The sequence below is a fragment of the Hyperolius riggenbachi genome, chromosome 4 (assembly GCF_040937935.1).
Source record: "Hyperolius riggenbachi isolate aHypRig1 chromosome 4, aHypRig1.pri, whole genome shotgun sequence".
Taxonomy (NCBI): domain Eukaryota; kingdom Metazoa; phylum Chordata; class Amphibia; order Anura; family Hyperoliidae; genus Hyperolius; species Hyperolius riggenbachi.
In genome coordinates this window covers 121092225-121112762 of record NC_090649.1, presented here as the reverse complement: position 1 = coordinate 121112762, position 20538 = coordinate 121092225, and the positions used below count along the sequence as shown (strand labels likewise).

Genomic DNA, 20538 nt, shown 5'->3' with positions numbered 1-20538 from the left:
AAATAGACAAAGGCTTTTATACATACCTGGGGCTACTTCCAGCCCCATAAGCCTGGATCGCTCCCACGCCGCCATCCTCCGCTTCCTGGAACCGCCGGTACCGGGCCCTGCCACTTCCGGCGGACGCGGCCAATTGTCCGCATCACCGGGGCTCCCTCCATACCCGTACGCATGAGGCTGCGCAGTAGGCACCCTCATGCGTACTTGTATAGAGGGAGCACCGTGTGATGCGGTGAATCGGCCGTGTCCGCTGGCCGACTCACGGCAATGACGGGACCTGGTACCGGCGGATCCAGGCAGCAGAGGACGGCGGCGTGGGAGCGATCCGTGCGTATGGGGCTGGAGGAAGCCCCCCAGATATGTATAAAACCTTTTTTTGATCCTCTCTGGTTCCCTTTAAATATCGATTGGTGGAAGGTGGTAGCTGGACAATCTATCATAGTCAAATATTGTTTGCCTGATCTACCAGAAATCTTAATGTATGGCTAACTTAAAGGAAAGGTCAGCCAAATTAAGCCAGGCAAGCTCTATTTACCCGCCGCTTCCTCCATCCCCTTGCAGCCGACATGTCCTTCGTCGCAGCTCTGCCTCCAGCCCTGGGTCGCCCTCTACTGAGCCTACGCGTGCGCTGCTGTCAATCACTCGGACATGGGCTGGAGTGTCCTGCTCAGGCGGAAGTGTGCCCTTGTCAGTGCAAGCAGCTAATGTTCAGTATCCAGTATGTAATGTCCTTTATTCTGCATTTTACTCTGTAGGAGGATATCGCTAGTGATGGTCTTGTCTAGGAAATTTCGAGGAGAAGCATGTGCTTTGTTTGATCAGCTGATAAGCATAGTGCACACACCTTAGGGCCAATTTACACTAGGGAGATAAGCGGGTGATTCGTGCTAACGCTTTTTAAATCGCTAGCGCAATAGTACGTATATGACAGTGATCTCGTTGCCGCCGATCACGGGTGATTCGTGATTAGTTGCAATTGCCAAACTCGTTACCTGCAGCATTTCTGGGGTGATTCGGGGAGCGATCATTATTAGCATGCTATAGAGGTGAGGATCGCGATCGCTCCATGAACGCGTATTTGTCCAGTGATTTTTTTTTTTACGCATTAAATCGCAGAAAAATCACTAGCGCAAACGATAATGCTAAGCGCTATCGTTTTGCACTTTTAAATGTGAGTGGGCTGTACAGTCCGCTGAGGCGGCCAATAACCACTCCCTCCGCCAACAATCAGCCATGTGTACAGCAGCCGGTCACCCCCAACCCAAGAACGATCCGCCGGGGCGGATCTACTCAACCGCTTGCCATGTGACGTCACACATGCGCCACTCGTCAATCCCCCCTCCTCCCACCCGCATAGCAACGCAGCACGAAGTCCGCTACACAGCTGACATGCACGTGTGCAGCCGGCCCAGTGATGTCGCCCAAAGGGGTCAGGTCCTGATCCCTGACGGGCAACATGAATTGCGTGTGTATGCGGCCATAGATTTTCAGAGCTTTGATATGCTGTGATCACATCCAGCTTTAGCACATGATTATATACTTTTGTTTTTCCCCCCTTGTTTATGTCCATTCTGAGCTGCATTATGGGCCAAACCCAATTCTGGGCACGACCCAGTCGTGCTTGGTGAATAAATCTGATTCTGACTAGCAAATCAAAGACTTGCATATCTAAAGCCCCATCTACACGATACGATTCTTTGTGCAATTCTATTATGATTCTATTTAGGATCCGATTAAATCCGACATGTCCGATCGGGATTCAATTCAATTCGATTTGCCATTGTTTTGCAATGGCAAGTTGAATTGAATCGAATCCTAATCGCACATGTCGGATTTAATCGGATCGTAAATAGAATCGTGATCGAATTGCACAAGAATCGTATCGTGTAGATTGGGCTTAACGCCTGACCAAACTGATCACATGCTTCTACATGATTTCTCCTAGACATGACCATCACTACTCACAGCCAGTGTAAAGCAACCTGGAGTATTTTTTCTGGATTTTTCTTGAAAAATCACACCCTATGATCTGTAGTGATCCTGGAAACACTCATATTAAGTAGTCTGTGGATGTTTTGTCCATTATAGGGTGCTTCCCCATTGTACATGTTACACGTTCCGAAAAATAGTATTACAAAAGTTGCTTCACATGTTACTAGTGCAATGCGACACCTACAGTGGGGCATACAGTCTATAGACGTATGCTTACACCGCAACCATAGTGCGCGTGTCATTCAGTAACGCACAACATGCTACACGTTACTTTGAAGGGATTTATTGCACCGCACTGCAAACGTGCCACCGGAATATAGTTGCATCACATTGCAGTGGTATTGTTCACTGCACTGCAACTGAAGTAGGGTAAAGGATCTGAAGTAGTGTGTACATCAGCTGCAAGCAGGTTTAGGCTAGATGTGTACAGCAATAGAGGTGTGCAATATGCAGTAACCATAGCAACCGACAGAAATGCATCTTTCACCAGTCTGTGTATTATGTTAATATGATGTCTGCATTGACGGGTTGCTTTTTATCTCAATGGCTGTTGTCAGCTAGGGACTAGAGATGGGCTAAAGAAATACTAATACTTGGTGCATACCATGCAATTTCCTTTCAGATCAACATGTCGAATCGATAATTTCTGACAGTTCTGATCAGTTTTCTGACCGATTTTGTATATTACGCCAATTACCGATTCAACCTGTCAATCTGACAGTAAATTGCATGGTGGGTGCCAAGCATAATGCTGGTTACACACAATACGTTTTTTCAGTCGATTTTCCGTCCCATTGATTTCCGATTTGATTCTGTTATTTTTTTTTTTAATCTATTTCCATTTACTTCTATGGGAAATCGATCAGAACAACAATCGAAAATAAGATCGGACATGTCGGAAATTATCTATTGAACCATCTATCTAACACAAAAGTGTATGGTGTGTACCTAGCATTAAGCCCCATCTACACGATACGATTCTTTGTGCGATTCGATTTACGATCTGATTAAATCTGACATGTCCCTTCAGGAGTCGATTCGCTTCAATTTGATTTGCCATTGTTTTGCAAAGGCAAATTGATTTGAATCGAATCGAATCCCGATCGGACATGTCGGATTTAATCGGATCCTAAATAGAATCGTAATTGAATCACACAAAGAATCGTGTCGTGTAGATTGGGCTTTAGTCTTGCATGCAGATTGAAAGCAAATTGTATGGCCTTTCAAAGTGGACAGGAAGTGCATTTGAAAGTGGACAGGAAGTACAATGTATTGGCCTGTTATCAAGCTGTTCATGCAGGCTGTAATCAGTAGCATCTCATTGACCATCCCCTCTAGGGACACTACTTTGCAATGCCTCTCATAGATTTGATTACACTGGCACTACAAGTCCCAGCATACAACATTCACAGTCCTTACGGTCTGCCTTTTTTTGTAGTATAGTTACAGGACAGCAAAATTCACACTAAGATATGGGTGTGGCCTGCACAAAAATAACCTCAGACTTTCTACATCACAATCACAGTATATTGGAGAACAGGGTTATCATCCATGGTTAGATCAGTGCCATGTTGCATGCAATCACTTAGCCTGCAGACACAGTCAGGCCCATATGAGGCTAGCAGACAGGGGCCCAGAGGTGGCCGGAGTGCCAGGGTTGTATAGGGGCACCGGCAGTTCCCACATTGCATCCTTGTACAGCCATACTCCTATCTCGCTGTGACGTCTCGCTCTGTTTCTTAACCTTGAGAAATTGTGTAAATGTTTATTTTAATTTAAAATTGTTTATTTTCTCATCAGGAGTTTTTCATGTTTTGTTACTTTTTCTTTTTGTAAACTACTGGTTTGAAAAAAAAAAAACCTCTAATAAAAATGGTAAAAAAAAGTGTCCGTCACTGTGGTTATTTAAAAGGAACCCGAGGTAAGAGACATACAGAGGCTGACATATTTAAACGATGCAAGTTTCTTGGCTGTCCAGCTGATCCTCTGCCTCTAATAATTATAGTCATAGACCCTGAACAAGCATGCAGCATAATATAGCCTATGGGGGTAGCGCATAATATAGCTTATGGGGGTAGCACATAATATAGCCTATGGGGGCAGCACATCATATAGCCTATGGGGGCAGCACATAATCTAGCCTATGGGGGCAGCGCATAATCTAGCCTATGGGGGCAGCGCATAATCTAGCCTATGGGGGCAGCGCATAATCTAGCCTATGGGGGCAGCGCATAATCTAGCCTATGGGGGCAGCGCATAATCTAGCCTATGGGGGCAGCGCATAATCTAGCCTATGGGGGGGCAGCGCATAATCTAGCCTATGGGGGGCAGCGCATAATCTAGCCTATGGGGGCAGCGCATAATATAGCCTATGGGGGGCAGCGCATAATATAGCCTATGGGGGCATTAAAGACAGGAGATACGCTTAGTGAATTGAGGTCAATGAGTTCGGGTTATCTAATGATATCTTCAAAATGCTGCATGTAGAACACATGACACCAGTGGTGCCAAATACTATTTTGGAAAAATACTGATTTATCTTTTGCATAGTGAAGTCTCTGGTACAATTTAAGTGAACTGTATCTGCTCCTTTATAAATCTGGTGAAATGATTTTTTAAGCAGCAGAGATACTTTACTTTCCCCCCTCACTTTTACAAACTGGCCCCTTGTGACTGATCTCCTGCCTGTCTAGCTGTAGCCAGGAGAAGCTGCATCATTCAGTACTGTAGGTAGTGAGGTGATGAGCAAGTAGCCAATAAATAGTGTATTCCGAATCCACATTAGGAGTGCCACCACTGAGGATGGCTGGGGACCTGACGTGACTGTCTGGACATGGGCCCCTGGTTCCCATTCATAGCAATGCCTCAGCTCCTTTACCTCCTGTATCCTGTGTTTTTCAAACCCCGAAATTGTAAGCCCAATGAGACTGTTTTCTTTCCTTCTTTTGTCACATTTTTGTCATTCTGAAGTCTTCACCCTTTACTAATTGAGGGCTGGAATCCACAAGGAATCACTGCACACAGTGCTGGCGTGATTTAACTACTTACCAACTGGCGTGAATGCAGCAGCAGCAGCCCCAGGACCACTCCAGGCCGATTGGCGTGAATGGCCTACAATGGGGCTAGCAAGAGATTGCTCGCTCATCTCCGCTTGGTAGCTCTGCTCCGCCTTCAGTCTCCTAGCGGTGATCGCCGCTCGGAGAATGTTAGACGGTGAAACCGCCATGTAATCTACCTGTACAGCGCTGCGATCTAAGGCAGCGCTGTACTGGGGACAGCTGTGTGACATGGCTGTCTCCTCTGTAGTCCAGGAAGTGATCAGCTGTCATAGGCTGCAGCCTACGACAGCCGATCACGCTGATTGGCTGGCGTGAGTGAGGGAGGGGGGGAATATAAAATAAAAAAAATAATGAAATGTATTCAAAAATTAATAAAATAAATATTTATTAAAAAAAACTGGTGAGCGATCAGACCCCACCAACAGAGAGTTCTGTTGGTGGGGAGAAGACTTGTGTGCGGAGTTGTGCAGCCCTTCAGCTTGGCTTTAAAGGACAACTGAAGTGAGAGGTATATGGAGGCTGCCATATTTATTTCCTTTTATGCAATACTAGTTGCCTGGCAGTCCTGCTGGGCTGTTAGGATGCAGTGGTGTCTAATTAATGCCAGAAACAAGCATGAAGCTAATCTTGCAGATCTGACAACAATGTCAGAAACACCTGATCTGCTGCATGCTTGTTCAGGGTCTGTAGCTAATGTTGTGGGGTTCTCACAACAAAATCCCCATACAGAGGCTGGCTCTGCCTAAAGAGCCCAGCCTCTGTTGCTAATCAGATCCCCCCTAAATCCCCCCTGCGCTCAGCCAGACCCCATAAATCTCAGCCGCGCTGCCGACACGCAGCGTGTCCGCAGCGGCTGTGTTTAGCTTCCTAACGTCAGTCTCCGCTCTCCCCCGCCTCCTGTATCGCTCCGGTCCCCGCCCACGTCCCTTCCCTCCACGCTGATTGGAGGGAAGGGACGCGGGCGGCGACCGGAGCTCTGCAGGAGGCGGGGGGAGCGCAGAGACTGGCGTTAGGAAGGTAAACACAGCCGCACAGCGCGGCTGTGATTTATGGGGTCTGGCTGAGTGCAGGGGGGGGGGGGGTTTAGGGGGGGATCTGATTAGCAACAGAGGCTGGGTTCGATAGGCAGAGCCAGCCTCTGTATGGGGATTTTGTTGTGAGAACCCCGCCTCGGGTTCTCTTTAAGGTGCATACACACATCAGACTATAGTCTTTGGAAAATGAAAGATCACAGACCAATCTGTGATCTTTCCCTGCCGCTCAATAGCCCCCCGAAAGGCTCCCGGCCTGTAGCGTGGATCGGGGGGTTGGCCCTAGAGCTGTGCAGCCGCACTCGCGGCTATGCGGACTGCGCAGCCGCAGCCAGCTTCGGCGGCCATCTTTGGGCAGGCAGGAGAGCCCAGGCCGTGCGGTCGGGAGCCTTTCGGAGGGCTATTGAGCGGTGGGGACCCGGTGGAACGGCATGAAGGGCACGGACGGCGTCCTCAGTGTCTTCCAAGGTGATGCAGGGATCTAACTTTTTTCATTTTTTTTTTGTAAATTTGGCCTCGAAAGTCCTTTAAGACACTCCCCTACCACACCCCTAATCACGCCCCGTCACACCCCTAGTCACCCATACCATAAAGATTTTGTAAGAAAAATGTTTTTTTACAATTCAAACCACACTGGTCCTTTCTATTCTGGTGCATTATCCTTCATATTAACATTTTAAAATTAGTAATCTATCAATTTAAAGGATGAGAATACAGTTTAGAGTCAATTAAACACATTTTTTTAGTATAGAAATATATATATTTACATAGATGAGGGACAAAGTCCTGAAAGAGGGACAAATGAGGAGGACAGAGGGACAGTGCTCCCAAAGAGGGACTGTCCCTCCAAAAGAGGGACAGTTGGGAGCTATACAAACACGCTCAAAATGCTGCATGTCCTGCAGTTGCGAATAATCCTAATCGTAATTGCACTAGTGGGTTTAGATACGTTGGCAAAGCGATTTTTGAAATTGTCAGTGAACCAAAAACGCCGCCAAAATCACCCTAGTGGATCATCGCCCTTACTGTTGGCGCTTTATAAAATAAATTATTAATTGCAGAGTAATGTGTATACACTTTACAGTATCCCTGTATTTCTCATCTGGATTTGACCCCTCTTGTACATGTGAAATGCTCATACCTGGAGTCATCACATTATGTAATCTGTAGCAATGAGGTTGCCTCCAGTCTTGAGTTCAGATAAATTCTTTCTCAGGAGAAAATGTAATTTTCACACCCTGGTGGACATGGATGTCTATACATATATTGTATTGCAGCCAGGTCAACCTGCACTATCCTGATAAAATTATTGAATGTGCCTTGATAATGTACCTAGGGATACTTCATTTCCCAGACGTTCAACCAAGGACAAAGTCTTACGACACAGACCTAAACAAGACATAAACAAGGTAAGTGAGTGAACAGGTTTTGGGGCGATATGCCAATGATAGGACAGGTCACATGCTGATTACAGGAGGATTCCCGGCAAAACACAGCAATGTAGTAAATACACCATGAAAGAAGCTGGCTATGGACACATCTGTGGGGGAGATGATAATATTGCATGAAGTGATGGGCCTGTACCTGGGAACTTGAACCAGCCTTGCCTATCATAGGCAACATTGTTTTACCCATTTCAGCTTGCTATGGCACTTATGTTTAAAATATTTTTTTCAAGTGCACCTAAACTACCATCTGGGATACTTTAATGATAACTGTTATTTCATTATTTCACAAGAAATGTGTTTTTACAGAGGGTTTTCTTAATACAATTGCCAGATTGGATGATGACCATCTGATTTATTAATAAAAGTGCCATCCAGGTACAGATCAGTGCACAGGCCCCGTGGCAGAGCTTGTCCAGGTACAGATCAATGCAGGAACTCCGCTGCAAAGCTTGTCCAGATACAGATCAGTGTAGGAACTCTGAGACAGAGCTTGTCCAGGTACAGATCAGTGCAGGAACCCCGTGGCAGAGCTTGTCCAGGTACAAATCACTGCAGGGACTCTGTGGCAGAGCTTGTTCAGGTACAGATCACGGCAGGGACTCTGCAGCAGAGCTTGTCCAGGTACAGATCACAGGGACTCCGCAGCAGAGCTTGTCCAGGTACAGATCAGTGCAGGCAGAGCCGGATTAAGGCTAAATGGGTCCCTAAGCAAAGTAACTGATTTGTGCCCTCCCCATCGTGTCGCAGTAGAATCAGAAGATGCAGCTGCACAGCAACATGCCGCACACACCGGGGCAGCCGAGCTACTGTTTGCTATGGGCAACAGCCTGCTTTCCTCTGTGGGTGCACAATGCAGGGAATAGCAGCGGCAAAATGCAGAGTGAGAGATGAATGGCTGGGACATTTGCACTCGGGCTGGGGCACCCCTGTGAGAGGGCGCCAGATATCACAGCAGCAGCACTTTCCCCCTGCATCTCCAGCCTTGGCAATAGCAGAAAGCTGTGGACACCGCCAAACCGGAAGCCATACAGAATTACATCACCCCCACCACCGAACAACCGATTTCCTCCCAAACTAGACAGCCACCATGCAGCCTCCATCCCAGTGAATACGATAGTCCAGCAGAGAAGGCAGCCGCAGCGGGGGAGAATGACAGCACCAAATGACTCACATTCACCTATTGCGATCCAAGCAATAGCGGTCCCGTCATCCGGAGCCCATCTGTCTCCTCTAGAGTGCTGCCGCTCTGTTACTACTACTATTACTACTTCTTACTTCCTGTCTGATCTTAGAATCAGGAAGTTCAGAGCGAGCGGCTGCACTGTAGAAGAGACAGATGGGTTTCAGATGACGGGAACTCTACCACTTGGATCATGGATAGGTGAGTGAGCGTTTGCCATCTGCTGCTATCATTCTTGCTGCAGCTGTGGTTCTCTGTGGGAAGGGAGGGAGGAGTGGGCAGCGGCAGAGCGCACAGTAGCAGGAGGGGGACCTAGGAGGAGAGCCTTGCTCTGAATACAATCAGCAGCGCACGGCATCATTAGACAAGACAAATGACATTTGTATCGCGCTTTTCTCCTGGCGGACTCAAAGCGCCAGAGCTGCAGCCACTAGGACGCGCCCTATAGGCAGTAGCACTGTTATAGAGACTTTCCTAAGGTCTCCTACTGAATAGGTGCTGGCTTACTGAACAGGCAGAGCCGAGATTCGAACCCTGGTCTCCTGTGTCACAGGCAGAGCCCTTAAAGGGACTCCGAGCAGTGCCTGTGGGTATGCTTTTAAAGGGACTCCGAGCAGTGCAGAAACTATGGAAAGATGCATATCATTTTAAAGCTCTCTTTCTCCTCTTTCTAATGATATATAAACCGCCGCCCTACGCCTTTTAGTTTTTGCTATTTGCGCGATTGAAATTGCCACAGACGCGATTTCAATCGCGAAAATGAAGAAAACTAAAATGCGTAGGACGACGATATAGGTGTCGCCAGAAAGAGGAGAAGGAGAGCTTTAAAATGATATCCATCTTTCCATAGTTATATTGTATTACACAGGGCGACTTTTTCCTAAAGTCAGCAGCTCCATTCTGCTGAATGGAGCTGCTGACACTGGGGAAAGTGTCGTCCTGTGTAATACAAGTAACTATGGAAAGATGGATATCATTTTAAAGCTCTCTTTCTGGCGACACCTAAATTGTCGCCCTACACCTTTTAGTTTTCTCTATTTTCACGATTGAAATTGCGGCCGCGGCAATTTCAATAGCGAAAACTAAAAGGCGTAGGGCGGCGGTTTATATATCATTGGAAAGAGGAGAAAGAGAGCGAGCTTTAAAATGATATGCATCTTTCCATAGTTTCTGCACTGCTCGGAGTCCCTTTAAGCATACCCACAGGCACTGCTCGGAGTCGCTTTAAGCATACCCACAACTAATTAATTACATCCTCACACCTACCAGCATGATGTTTGTAATGATATCCCCCTGGGTTCCTTATTTCATTGCATTGTGCTGAATCGAGCCAACTTTGAAGAAAAGTCGTCCTGTGTAATACAATGTAACTATGGAAAGATGCATATCATTTTGAAGCTCTCTATCTCCTCTTTCCAATGATATATAAACCGCCGCCCTACGCCTTTTAGTTTTCGCTATTTTCGCGATTGAAATTGCTGTGGCCGTGATTTCGATCGCGAAAATAGCGAAAACTAAAAAGCATAGGGCGGCGGTTTATATATCATTAGAAAGAGGAGAAAGAGAGCTTTAAAATGATATGCATCTTTCCATAGTTACTGCACTGCTCAGAGTCCCTTTAACCATTATACCATCCAGCCACTGCTGACAGGATGGCGAGGGCTGGTTTATGTGTTATGTGCTGATGGGGCCCCTTTGACTCTGAATGCCCCAAGCGACTGTTTTTGTTGCCTGGTCGGTAATCCGGCTCTGAGTGCAGGGACACTGCAGCAGAGCTTGTCCACGTACAGATCATTGCAGGAACTCCGCAGCAGAGCTTGTCCATGTACAGATCACTGCAGGGACTCCGCAGCAGAGTTTGTCCATGTACAGATCACTGCAGGGACTCCGCAGCAGAACTTGTCCATGTACAGATCAGTGCAGGGAGTCTGCAGCAGAGCTTTTCAAGGTACAGATCAGTGCAGGAACTCTGAGACAGAGCTTGTCCAGGTCCAGATCAGTGCAGGAACCCCGTGGCAGAGCTTGTCCAGGTCCAGATCAGTGCAGGAACCCCGTGGCAGAGCTTGTCCAGGTACAAATCACTGCAGGGACTCTGCAGCAGAGCTTGTTCAGGTACAGATCACTGCAGGGACTCCGCACCAGAGCTTGTCCAGGTACAGATCACAGGGACCCCGCAGCAGAGCTTGTCCAGGTATAGATCAGTGCAGGGACTCTGAGGCCGAGTTTGTAAATGTACAGATCACTGCAGGGACTCCGCAGCAGAGCTTGTCCATATACAAATCACTGCAGAGACTCATGTACAGATCACTGCAGGGACTCCGCAGCAGAGCTTGTCCAGGTAGAGATCAATGCAGGGACTCTGCAGCAGAGCTTTTCAAGGTACAGATCAGTGCAGGAACTTCATTGCAGAGCTTGTACAGGTAATGATCAGTGCAGGAACTCTGCCGTAGAGCTTGGCCAGGTCCAGATCAGTGCAGGGACTCCACGTCAGAGCTTGTTCAGGTACAGATTAGTGCAAAGATTCCGTGGCAGAGCTTGTCAATGTACAGATCAGTGCAGGGACTTTGCAACAGAGCTTGTCCAGGTACAGATCAGTGCAGACACTCTGTAGCAGGGCCGGTGCCATTGCCAGTGTCCACCAACACAGTCTCAAGGGCATGGCGGAGATCCTAGGCGGCCAAGCAGTTAGGGCTCGTTCCCACTAAGGGTGTGTTTGCCCTTTTTCAAGCGCAGATGATTTTCCAAATCGCCTTAAAAACGCTTGTGCAATCATTCCCTACGAGGGTGTTCGCATCTGAGCGGTCGCTTTCGATCTGCTCAGCAAAGCGGTGCCTGCACCTTTTCTGAGGCGATTCCACCTCAATGGAAGGTATAGGAAAAAATGCAAAACGCTCACAAAATCGCTTTGTGCAGCGATTGCATTTGCGTTTTTAAAATTAAATACATTGTATTTATTCTTTTACCGGGTCAAAGAGTTCACTTCCTGACTTGTGTCAGGGACTGAATAGAAAAAAAAAACTCTGGAAAAGCGCTTTAAAAAAAAAACGCACCGCCCATCGAAAAAATGTACGCATTGAACCACTAACGCGTAAAAATGTATGTGTTAATGTTTCTGCATTAGTGTGAATGCGTAAAAATGTACGCAATGTGGCCCGCCGACCTCCGAGGTCGGCATGCTGCCAGTTGGGGACTGGAGCAGCAGTGAGTGACTACGAGGGCACAGGATGGCTGGATGGGGCTGGTAGAAGCCCCAGGTAAGTGAAACTCATTTTTTTATTTTGCTTGGACCTTCCCTTTAAGTACCCACTGGGCCCCCTCTTCTCCAGGGCCCCATAGCAGTTGCTATGGCTGCTATGACTATTTCTACGCCCTTGGAACCAGGATTCCCTGGCCATTACCCGTGGTCACTCGCAATGGCAGACTTGCCCTCCATAAAAGATTCTCGTTACAGGTAGTACAGTCTATCGGTGTCATCTACAGCAGGGCCTCGAAAGTCCTCCTGTACTGTTATTTTTGGTCACTACCTTGGGACGTGTATGCCATGCCTGCTGCCTTCCTTGGATGTGTGTTAGCCGTTCCTGCTCCTTTGCCCACAGTGTGCCTGCTGCCTTCCTTGGATGTGTGGTGGTGGTGGTGGTAGCCGTTTCTTAGGCTCCCACTCCGGACCAGAATCGAACCAGGATTCCCCGGCCATTACCCGTGGTCACTCGCAATGGCAGACTTGCCCTCCATAACAGATTCTTGTTACAGCCAGTGAACAGCCAGCAGAAAAAGTAATTTAAAAAAATAGATGTAAGCTTTCTACAGTATGTTAGAGAAAGAACCATTAAAAGTTGATAAGGCAGTCAGACATTACCTGACATCACTGAGTGAGGAAGAGCAATATGGCCATGGTGCGCACACAGTGAGTTTGGTGTGTCAGTGTGAAGCAGTACTCTAATTACACTCCCTAATTGATGTATACACATGCAAGATGTTTTTAATCACTTTAGGCCTGCAATTTAGCATTCAATGTGATTTCTGCCCTTAAAACGCTGCTTTGCGTCCAATCTGGATTTTTCCCCGGGACTTTTGGCGTCTATCCCACTCCAGGTGTTGGATCCCTTGAAACATCTTTTCCATCACTTTTGTGGCCAGCATAAATGTTTCTAGTTTTCAAAGTTCGCCTCCCCATTGAAGTCTATTGCGGTTCGCGAAAGTTCGCACGAACCGAACTTTCGCGGTAGGTTCGCAAACTGAAAATCGGAGGTTCAGGCCATCTCTAGTCCAGAAGCAGTTAACTACTAAATAATAATACTAAATGTTCTAATATGCACAATACAGGAGATACATTCCTGTCACTAAGAGATGCAAGCACAGACAAAAACGCGATATTTGGACCTTATAGGTGCAGACAAAAAAGTGAAAGTTTGCACCACAAAAGAATGAGGCACCAGTGCTGGCTAGCTGGATGGAGATACCGGGAGTAGTGCTGGGCAGAAAGTCCCTATTATGTCACTTGTGTAACTGGCCATGCTGGAACTCTGGTAAAGGGTTAAACTATTCCTGTCCTTTCTTCTTGTGGAACATCTGCAGGAGGCAGACACTGGGATGTGTTATGTTTTCAGCCAAGATTAATGTGTGAAAAAGGGACACGAGCCCCGTTCCTCTCTGTCAGTGATATATAAAGGACTGAGAACATGTGACAACCATTTACATCCCCTGCATCTGTACAATGAGGCTTCTCAGAGTTCTTTCCTCCACCTCCATCCTCCTGATGCTGCTCTATGGGAGATTTACAGCAGGCGGCCCATTACCTGATGGCAGCCAGGAGCACGCAGGACAGGTAACACTGCTGCACACACAGCTTCCCATGCTTCAGTCCTATCAACATGAGCAGTATTACACTGGGGAGGCTTGTATGCTATAGTTCAGCACAGATACTATGTTGAGACATTCATGTAACCTAGTTCCCTTCTGCCCTTATCACATCATGATCTACTACAATTTAATTTTGCAGTTTTGTTTGCAATGATTCAGTGACTCTAAAGTCTGGTACACACTTGCAATTATGATTGGCCAATCACTGACCAATATTACCACCTCCATGTAGTATGAGAGCAACAGATATTTAATACTATGAGCAGATTGTGTAGGACTAGGTAAGCCCTCATACTACATAAAGGTGTTAAAATTATAATTTAAAGTGTGTATTTACTACTTTTCTTGTAAGTTAGATGACATACATGACCCAGCAGAGTTTGGGTACATCCACACATCCAATTTTAATTGGCTAATATTACCACTTCCATGTAGTATGAGAGCTTACTCTCAAACACAATCTGTTCATAAAGTTTAAAAATGTCCCTTTTACAAAAAGGAAGTGTTAAAATTAGCTAATCAAAATTGGATGTGTACACACATCCAACTTTGATTGGTTAAGTTGGCCACATAAGATAGAATTCTTTATATTTATTTTCAATTTAAGAATTACAATACATTTTTCTGATTGATTGTAACATTTGAAAAAAACTGGCCAATGTACCACACAGATGTGTTAAATTTTTCCCCAACTGCAAAAAAAAAAATGTTTATAACTGAAATAATTGTTTGGGACTAAATCAAAAAATTTACAATCTATCCTACACCATTACATTTTTATAAAAATTGGTCAGTCACTTTGGATAGATTTATATTGACAAAATGGAAAATTCTATCTGAATTCTCATTTGCATAAAAAAACCCTTTCACTTATCCTCTGTAACCGATCACTTTTATTGAATTGTTGTAACATTTAATATTTTTATTGTATCATGTGTGGCCACCTTTAAGCCTAGTTCACACTACAAAACACAATCACTTAGCGATTGTGATTTTGCAAAGCGATTTTCAGAGCGATTTTTAAAGGAATGTGCATTTTTGCACATTCCTATAGGAAAAATCACTTTACAAATGGTACAGGCAGCATGCTTTAATTTTTTTTTTTAATCGAAATGCTGCTATGAGAAAACCCTCATAGGCTAAAGGCTCATACACACATCAGACTATAGTCTTTGGAAAATGAAAGATCACAGACCAATTTTACCCTCTTCCATGTAGTATGAGAGCGATACTCTACACAGTCTATTCTATTGAGCTGAACTCCCCATCAGATAGAAATCTTTGCAAGATGCTGAAAACAAGGATGCTGTACACATTAAAAAGATCAGTATCTGCAAAAGATCTGTTCCTGCAAAATGCATTCAACATCTATGATATCTGCAGATCCTCATACACACCTTGTTTAACAGACATTCATCTGCAGATCAGATCCACCAGGATGGATCTTGAGATCTGCAGATGATTGTCTGATCTGCAGATGAATATCTGTTAAACAAGGTGTGTATGAGGATCTGCAGATATCATAGACTACGAATGCATTTTGCTGGAACGGATCTTTTGCAGGAACAGATCTTTTGAATGTGTTCAGCATCCTGCAAAGATTTCTATCTGATGGGGAGTTCAGCTCCATAGAATAGACTGTGTAGAGTATCGCTCTCATACTACATGGAAGAGGGTAAAATTGGTCTGTGATCTTTCATATTCATAAGACTATGGTCTGATGTGTGTATGCACCTTTACAGTGCTATAGCCAATTGCTGGTGATCAACAAACAGAGCGCAATTTCTCACAGAGTGAACCAACCCTTAGACTGGCTTTTTTTCTTAGTTGTCTATTATTATTTAGTATTTCTATAGCGCCAACATCTTCCATAGCGCTGTACAAAGTATAGTCTTGTCCCTTAACTGTCTCTGAGAGGGGCTCACAATCTACCGGTAATTCCTGTCATAGTGGTATGTCTGTATGTATCGTTTAGTGTATATCGGAGTCTAGGGACAATTTTTTTTTTGGGGGGGGGGGGAGGGGGGAGCCAATTAACTTATCTGTATGCTTTTGGGATGTGGGAGGAAACTGGAGTGCCCGGAGGAAACCCAAGCAGACACGGAGAGAACATACAAACTCTGTGCAGATACGTCCCTGCCTGTCTATCAATCTAGCTATACACACAGCAACGTTTCTGACCAATTTCCTACCAAACTGATTCACTTTGATCAAATCGACCAGCAATCTGTTGCTTTAACATATCCCATGCATTGACTTTCAATACATTTTGGGCAGTTTATTGATCCAATGTTTGACTGGACATGTTGGTCAATGAGAAATTAATCATTTTGGCTTGCAGCTTTGATACAAACTATATACATTTTGTAACTGAGCCAATCTGATACACTTTCAGACAATTTTGATTGGCCCAAATTCAAGCTGCATACAGTTTCAAGTTGCATACATTTTCAAGCTGCCTACAGTGCATATTAAATTTGCATGCAGGGCAGAATTGGCATGTGATTGACTATCTGTAACTCCCAGCTATAAGCTGGATTTGCATTATTGCTTTCTGTATTAGGCCTGGTACACACTTTTAATTATTATTGGCCAATCACTGACCAATTTTACCACCTCAATGTAGTATGAGAGTTTATCTACACAATCTGCTAATAGTATTCAATATCTGTTGACCCTCATACTATATGGAGGTGGTAAAATTGGTCAGTGATTGGCCAATCATAATTGAAAGTGTGTACAGTACCAGTCTTTATTCTAGATCACTGCAAGCATACTCTGCAAATGAAAAAGTACCAAAATGTAGGTGAAAAGGTACTGTTTAGATTCACAGTAGGACGTTCTGTTGTAAAGTTGCAACGCAACATTACAATGCAACTGAACAAAAAAGTGGTAACGCAGATTAATGCTGCATTACCGTCACATAAAGTAGGTATTCTTTATTCAGAGATTCCACAAGGCAAGTGCAATAAAACCACAAGGTTCAACTGACGTGTGTCGGGCTTACAATCTGCCCTTAATCATAGTTAAAAGTGAACCTGCAAGGGGAGGGCTTTATGTAGGTGGGAGAAGAACAAGCTCCGCCCTATACCTCAACCAGCCATCACCTTAAAGGGAACATTACAAACCTATACAATGTATAAATAAACACAGAACAAACACAGAACATTTATATCGCACTTTTCTCCTGGCGGACTCAAAGCGCCAGAGCTGCAGCCACTAGGACGCGCTCTATAGGCAGTAGCAGTGTTAGGGAGACTTGCCCAAGGTCTCCTACTGAATAGGTGCTGTACGAATATACAAAATATTATAGTTAATAACAATTTTCAAGAAACTAAAAAGTAATGTAAAAAGTCACCACTGGAAGGAACATTAAAGCCTAGATTTTGTATAACAAAATACTCAGGAGGAACACTTCCATTGGGTGACCTTGGATGTCGCCTCTTTGTATTCCTCCATCCCACACAGACTCGATTTAGAGGCCCTTGACTTCCACCTTGTAAAATATTCAACCTTCGACACTTCTTTACAATCTTTCCTCAAGAGGGCCGTGCCGTACTTCCTCACGCACAATTATTTTATGTTTGATTCGGGGTTCTACCTTCAGAAATGCGGAGCTTCTATGGGATTTTCCCCCTCCCTTGCCAACCTATTCATGGGTTGGTGGGCGGAGCTCTGAATTTTTGGAGATGAGAACCCCTTCTCCTCCCACATTGTTTGGTATGGCAGGTTTATAGACTATTCGCTTTTGGTGTGTGTGTGTGGGGGGGGGGGGGTCCTCCCGGCCTTCTTGAGGACTTCTTGGCTTATGTTAATTGCAATGAACTCAATTTGAGTTTTACCATGAGCCACCATAATACACAGATAGATTATCTTGATTTAACTCTGACTGGAGATATATTGCTTCATCGAGTTTCCACTAGGATTTATCGTAAACCCACAGCAGGTAATTCCATACTCCTTGCAAGTTCTTGTCACCCAAGACACACTTTAAATGCCATTCCTACAGGGGAATTTACTAGGGCAGTTCGCAACTGTTCTAGCCCTGTAGAATTGGAACAGGAATGCAATTTGGTTGAGAATAGATTAAGACAAAGAGGGTATACTAAGAAACAGTTAGCCTGGGGACGTCTTAGGGGCACCAGGAGACCACGGAGTGAACTTCTAAAAACCAGAAGCCAGAGTAGGGACCTAGACGACCGGGTGACTTTTGTTACGGAATTCAGCCTTCAATTTAACAAAATCACAAACATCGTGAGGAAATATCTTCCAGTGCTGAATTCCGACTCTAAATTTAAAGCCATTTTGCAGAAAGGGTGTCGCTTCTCTGCCAGAAGGGCACGCACTTTGGGATCTATTCTTTCCCCTAGTTGCTTTCTGTCTACCCTGCCGTCTCGTACCCCTACCTGGCTTGCTACGGTGGGATCTTACCCTTGCGGGTTTCCAACCTGCAATTATTGCCATTGTCATAAAAAAGGATCTTCTATTTTCTCTTTTGCGACCGGTGGTAGCTTTCCCATTAAACAATATGTATAATGCGACATGAGGTGTGTCATTTATGTTATATCTTGTACCTTCGTGTCACTTACAATATGTGGGGTGCACCACCCGCAATTTGAGCCCGCATTGCTGACCACTACAGTGGCACAAATTGGAAGACTTTTAAAAAGTCGGCAGTTTCTAAACACTTCGAAAATGTTCATAAGGGTAGCCTTTCCTCCTTTAGTTTCCAGGGGGTGGAACGTATAGTAATTCCCAAGAGAGGTGGCGATACTCATAAACTACTCCTAAGACGAGAATCATTTTGGATCCATAGGATGGGTACTCATACCCCAAGGGCTCTCAACACACGTTGGGATTTAAATCTAGTTTATGACTACTAAATTTCTATGTCTGCTCCCCCCTTTATTCCTGCTACTAAGAACTCATGTGCCCCTTTTTCTCTCCCATTTTTTGAGTATTTTATTATACAAAATCTAGGCTTTAATGTTCCATCCAGTGGTGACTTTTTACATTACTTTTTAGTTTCTTGAAAGTTGTTATTAACTATAATATTTTGTATATTCGTATATTTATACATTGTATATGTTTGTAATGTTCCCTTTAAGGTGATGGCTGGTTGAGGTATAGGGCGGAGCTTGTTCTTCTCCCACCTACATAAAGCCCTCCCTTTGCAGGTTCACTTTTAACTATGATTAAGGGCAGATTGTAAGCCCGACACGCGTCAGTTGAACCTTGTGGTTTTATTGCACCTGCCTTGTGGAATCTCTGAATAAAGAATACCAGCGTTTTCCAACTACTACTTGGTTTGCGGATCCTTCTGTGCATACTTGTGGACTGACCAGGCTTTCCAGATCCTGCACCCACTAGTTTGGAATTTAGGGGGTTGAGCGTTTTGAACTCTGTATTTTTCACATAAAGTAGGTACAGTGAGGCATACAGGCAATGAAAAGTATGCTTCACTTTACCTGTTAACCACTTGAGGACCACAGTGCTAAACCCCCCCTAAAGACTAAGCAGTTTTTTCTGTAATTGGCCACTGCAGCTTTAAGGCCAAACTGCAGGGCCGCACAACACAGCAGAGGAGTGAGCTCCCCCTCCCCCCCCCCCCCCCCCCCCGTGTTTATTTTTTCAATATTTATGTAATTTTTTATTATTATTTACTATTTCTTTATTATTATTTTTTTTAAACCCTCCCACCCCCCATCCGACCAATCCTGGCGATCGGCTGTCATAGGCTCCTGCCTATGAGAGCCGATCGCTCTCTTGTGTCCCAGGGGGACAGCCGTGTCAAACGGCTGTCCCCAGTACAGCGCTGCTGCCGATCCCAGCACTGTACATGTAAATAGACGGCTATTATGCTGTCTAACAGTCTTCCAAGCGGCGATCGCCGCTCGGAGACTAAAGAGGGGGCGGAGCTCCGCCCCCCAAGCAGGAGATGTGCGCGATCTCCTGCAAACTGCAGCCCCAGGACTTGACGCCAATCGGCGTTAGGCGGTCCTGGGGCTGCCGCCGTTGCCACGCCCATGGGTCTTAAGGTAGTTAACGAGTGTGTTAAGAGGTAACGCATTGCAGCAGTGTGTTACTATAATCCTACACGTTACAATGCGACACTAATGTTGCACTGTGAACGTCGCATAGACTTTTACTTGCATGGCAGTAAACTGCGTCCGCAGTTTACCACAATGTCCACGCGTTGCACTGCAATGTCCTACTGTAAACGTAGCTTCAAAGTTATTCTGAGGCAGGGCTTGCACTTGGGGAATACGCATGCAAATGTGCACAGGATCCTTCACAATGCACACAGAGGTTCCCTCATATCACATAGAGGTGGTAAAATTGGTCAGTGATTGGCCAACCATAATTGAAAGTGTGTTCCAGGCTTTATTCTAAAGAAGACCCATTTCATCACACAGTAACGTGCTGGACCAGGAAATACATGATATTTTTTAGGTATTTATTATTGTTTTATTCATTAGGTACTTGCTCTCCTGGAAGTGATTGTTATCATTCGGTGTTGCAGTAGCCGTGGTGCGAATGTTCTTGTGGCCAGGTTCACAGTGATACATTGTGCTGTGATGTGAAGTTAAAGTCAAAACGCAGCATTACAACGCAATGTAAAAAAAAAGTAACGCACATTAACCTCCCTGGCGGTACGCAGTTTTGGTGGTTGCGTCCGCAGGAGTAATTTTTTTAATAAAACTTGTTGTAAACCTTGTAGCTAGCACTAGGCTAGCTACCTGTGTCCCCCAAGTCCCCCCCGCCCCCCCGCACCTCTCTGATCCCCCGATCCCCGGCACTTATATTTACCCAGCCGCGATCCCACGAGAGCCGCAGCCTCCCCAATCAGCTTCAGTTGTTGCTATGGCAACGTTCAGACATGACGTCTGACGTCATCGATGTCATGTGCATTCTCGATCCTCCCCATAGTGAAGTGTGGAGGTGATTGGAGAGGCTGCACTATCGCA

The 20538-nt window shown here is 45.3% G+C and overlaps 1 protein-coding gene across 2 annotated transcripts in view; it reads left to right on the top strand.

Annotated features, from left to right (window-relative positions):
* The first annotated feature begins 13339 nt into the window (after positions 1-13339).
* SHBG (sex hormone binding globulin) overlaps positions 13340-20538 on the top strand; it is a 37339-nt gene continuing 30140 nt past the window's right edge. The window contains exon 1 of one of the 2 annotated variants that reach the window (XM_068279166.1): positions 13340-13535. In XM_068279166.1, coding sequence (XP_068135267.1) covers positions 13425-13535 — 111 coding nt within the window. In that variant the 5' untranslated portion in view covers positions 13340-13424. Of the gene's footprint in view, positions 13536-19999; positions 20024-20538 lie in introns of those variants that run through there. The other variant, XM_068279167.1, reaches the window with a different exon arrangement.